General features: G+C 40.3%; 1 protein-coding gene across 1 annotated transcript in view; it reads left to right on the top strand.

Moving 5' to 3' along the window:
* LOC106808570 (28S ribosomal protein S29, mitochondrial-like) overlaps window positions 1-2,478 on the top strand; it is a 14,060-nt gene extending 11,582 nt beyond the window's left edge. The window contains exons 13-14 of the mRNA XM_014811331.1: window positions 1,491-1,633; window positions 2,067-2,478. Of these exons, the coding sequence (XP_014666817.1) occupies window positions 1,491-1,633; window positions 2,067-2,152 (229 nt within the window). The 3' untranslated portion in view covers window positions 2,153-2,478. The remainder of the gene's footprint in view (window positions 1-1,490; window positions 1,634-2,066) is intronic.
* Window positions 2,479-3,606: the final 1,128 nt, after the last annotated feature.

A 3,606-nucleotide genomic window follows, 5' to 3' on the forward strand; every position in this document is an offset into this window, starting at 1 on the left:
AACCAAATTCCTCAATAGCTGAACACCTATGGCAGAGACGACACGGCTGAAATGTCGTTGGGGCGAATCCCATCTGTTTTTTCATTATTTTCCTGTTTTCTGTATTTTTCTATGTTTATCCATATTTACATAATTTATTTACAACAATTTAATAACAACAAATTTTTTTTTTTGGTTTATAGGGTTAGGGTTAGTGTTAGGGTCACAATGCACCATAAAACAGGAGTTTGAGCTACGTGATTTGTATCAACCAATGGGATTTGGGAGCTATGCAGGACCTAGCTGCGTGTGTGTAACACAGCTGTATATTTCGCCGTCGTTGAATTTCTCTGGCGTTTCGCGTGATTGACGGAGCAGTTCTTCAGTGATTCTCATGCAATAGCAATGTTTCATGTGTAGCGAATTCGACCCGCCGTACAACATACACTATAGCATGCGTCAGCATTACTTCAACCTTGAAGACGTACGGCTTCGTAGCCACGTGGGCTAGCAGCGAATTGGAAAGGAAAGCTATGCTGCACCACTTGACCTATAGTTTAATAGGACGGGACACCTGCAGGTCACACATGTGTGTCACATGACTGGGACCACGTGGTGTCCCACGGCTGTATATAAGCTGCGGCGTCCAGCTCCAAAGCAACACAGAGCCAGCTTGGCTCAGTCACGCCGCTTGGTGAGCATTAGCAATGAAGCTTTCAACCTCCCACTGATCTCTAGCTGCTGGTGGCTTGCCCGCCCTGCTAGCTGATCATGTAGGGTGTAGCCGACTAGCTAAGCACTGCTCACTACTGTATTCGGGCCTTCAGCACAAATTAACGTATGGTCACGGGGTGTGTTTTATCTGCCGCTGGCCTGATGGTCAACGGTGTGTAATAAAAGCCCCGGCATACCCGGTGTAAACACCGTTACGTTGTCGTTGCGTCTTATGAGTTGCGTGTGGATTCCGTTAGTCCAGTGGTCGTTCCTGTCAAGGAATAACATCAGGGCCCGGGATAACGTCTTGTCGGCGAAAAGGCAAGTTCGTTACACATGTTTATAAACATTGACGTTATATGACGTGCATGTGTGCATATGTTTGCTAGTGAATTAGACCCGCTAAAATTCGAGGCAGCAATTGATCCGTGCACCGGCCTTTCGATTTGGCGCACGGATCAATAGCTGCCAGCGCATGATACTTTCGTAGGACGTTCCCGCGGTCGCGTGCGCCTTGCCGCGGAACTGCGCGCAAGATCCGCGCTCAGCGAACAGACACTTGTTATATATTCCTTACCTGAGCTGCTGCAGTATAGGTTGAAAAACTAAAAGTGCAAATATATTTTATGACACATGAGTTACAGCAAAAGTTATTTAAATGACACTTACAAATTCTTTTCCAAAACCATTATATGCTTTATAGTAGAGTTTATTATAATTAAATCTATAAATTTATTCTAAAACCAACATGCTTTACCATAAAATTTAATGCAAATATATTTTACTAAATTTCTTAGTAAAACCTTTGATACATTGACATTGCAGGGATTCGAACTCTTTGATCCATTTTTACCAGTACTGGTTGATGGCTACAGTGAGAAAGAGGCTTTAACCTGCATCAATTATTACATCGACCGACACTGGATTCAGAATGAAAATGGTAAAAGACTTAATGGTTTACACTGGTCTACTAAGACACTCGCTGCCTACTATGAGCGATTAAACACGGTTAACCTTACCGCAATAGAAAATTATTTGGGGGGATTCAACGTGTTGTCTACAGCAAATTCGGTTTGTTATAAGCTAAAAAATATTGTAAAAAAAGTCACGTTTTTAGCAAACATCAGCATATTAATGATTATAGTTTCAACTTTCAATACTAAAACAAATGTTTGATATCACAAATGGTTTTCAGTATAATTTGCTGCAAGTGTGATGAAACACAACTGATATAAAAAAAAATGCAAACTCTTATTTATAACTTGATTGTCTTTGTTTCCAACTGGGGTAAAAATGGGTTTTCGAATGCACCTGATGACCAGATACCACTTATGGCAAGGTTTACATTGCATTTTTTTGTATTCATTATGTAGCTAAGACAGACGGTGGCAAGAAAGAGCTGATGCATCTTAGTGGCTTCAACCCCCTTCAACTGGACATGCTGTGTAGAGGCTTATAGTATAACAGCTAGTCAAGGAACAATGCCCATAGTATTTTCCTGCAGTACCTGCCAAGGATTTCAGCCCAGCATTGTTGATGTTAACATCAATGAGTCAAAATTAAAAGACACCATGATGAATGTCTTTTTTATTGTGGCATATCATAGATCATGCCTACCAATAGTAAAGTTAGGAATAACCGTTATAGTAGGATAATATTACACACATGGTATTTTCTTTTCAAGCTGTTCTGATGAAATGCTATGACACTATTATAAGTTTCAGTTTACGGTTTCATCATAGTGCCTTAGGCATTGGCATGTAAATAATAAACGCTCTTAAATTATCCATTGTGGTTCCTGTTTTATGACCATTTTTTGTAAACCTTTTATATGTCGGATTGGGGAACGGGGAGGCAATACAGTAGATTACAGAATCATTGCACATGCGAACTAATACCAGATTAATTTTTTTGTAATTTGGAAATATAATAAATCGGAACATGGGAAATCTGGGAGCTGAAGAATTGCACATTTTCACCTGGGAAGCTAAGAATGGACCTCGCTCTTTTTCCATCCATAGTTTATATGCTCTTTACTTTGTTAAATATTTATTTCATCATAGTTTATTGTTGATATTCATTACTTTCCAATTATAATGGTATCTGGCATTTCAATTTGTTTTAATGCCACGAGGAAATTTAAAGATAGGGTAAATGATTGGGCATCAATCTTATCGGTTTAAAATATGTGCGTTATTTAGTCGTACTTTTTGCATAACATTTCTGCTGTAGTAGTAAAATTGTGTGAGGCTTGAGTAGTGGCCACCCACACACTCCCGGCCCCCAACCGGGCCCGTCCTTGTAGAGAAACCTGAGCAGGTTTCAAGTTTCATGATTTGCAGCGGCATCGCGTCCTCTATTGGCCATCTTAAATACAAAAACAGGGAATTACATTATGGAATTCCCTGGGAATTCGCTAATTCCTGAATTCGTGGCAACAGTGAGCGACTGACACAGCAGTTTTGCTTGGTTAAGGCGATGCTCATTGTAACAATCGTTGAAAAATTGTTGGCATCTAAGAGGTGCACGAAAAACGGTATAATAAAAACTGAACATAACACTATTACGACTCAATAGACTACGCCCAACCCCCGCATGCCCACTCACAGATGTATTACTGGGTGACTTGGCCCCTCGGAATTCCCATTGTTGATACACAATCACGATGCATCAAAGCTCCTCAATGACGCCGCAAGTGTATGTCCAAGGGCAGATCCAACACAAGCCGCGCTGCCAAAACCCAATGTCTATAGCTGAACGCCTAAGAGCAGAACGACAACGGCTGAAATGTGACGTTGGATGGCGAATCTCATCTGTTTTTTCATTTTTTCCTGTTTATCTGTATTTTTTCTATGTTTAGTCCATATGTTAACATGATTTATTACCAAACAATTTAATAACAATAAGGAGTTA

The sequence above is a fragment of the Priapulus caudatus genome, unplaced genomic scaffold, assembly GCF_000485595.1.
Source record: "Priapulus caudatus unplaced genomic scaffold, Priapulus_caudatus-5.0.1 Scaffold287, whole genome shotgun sequence".
NCBI lineage: Eukaryota > Metazoa > Priapulida > Priapulimorpha > Priapulimorphida > Priapulidae > Priapulus > Priapulus caudatus.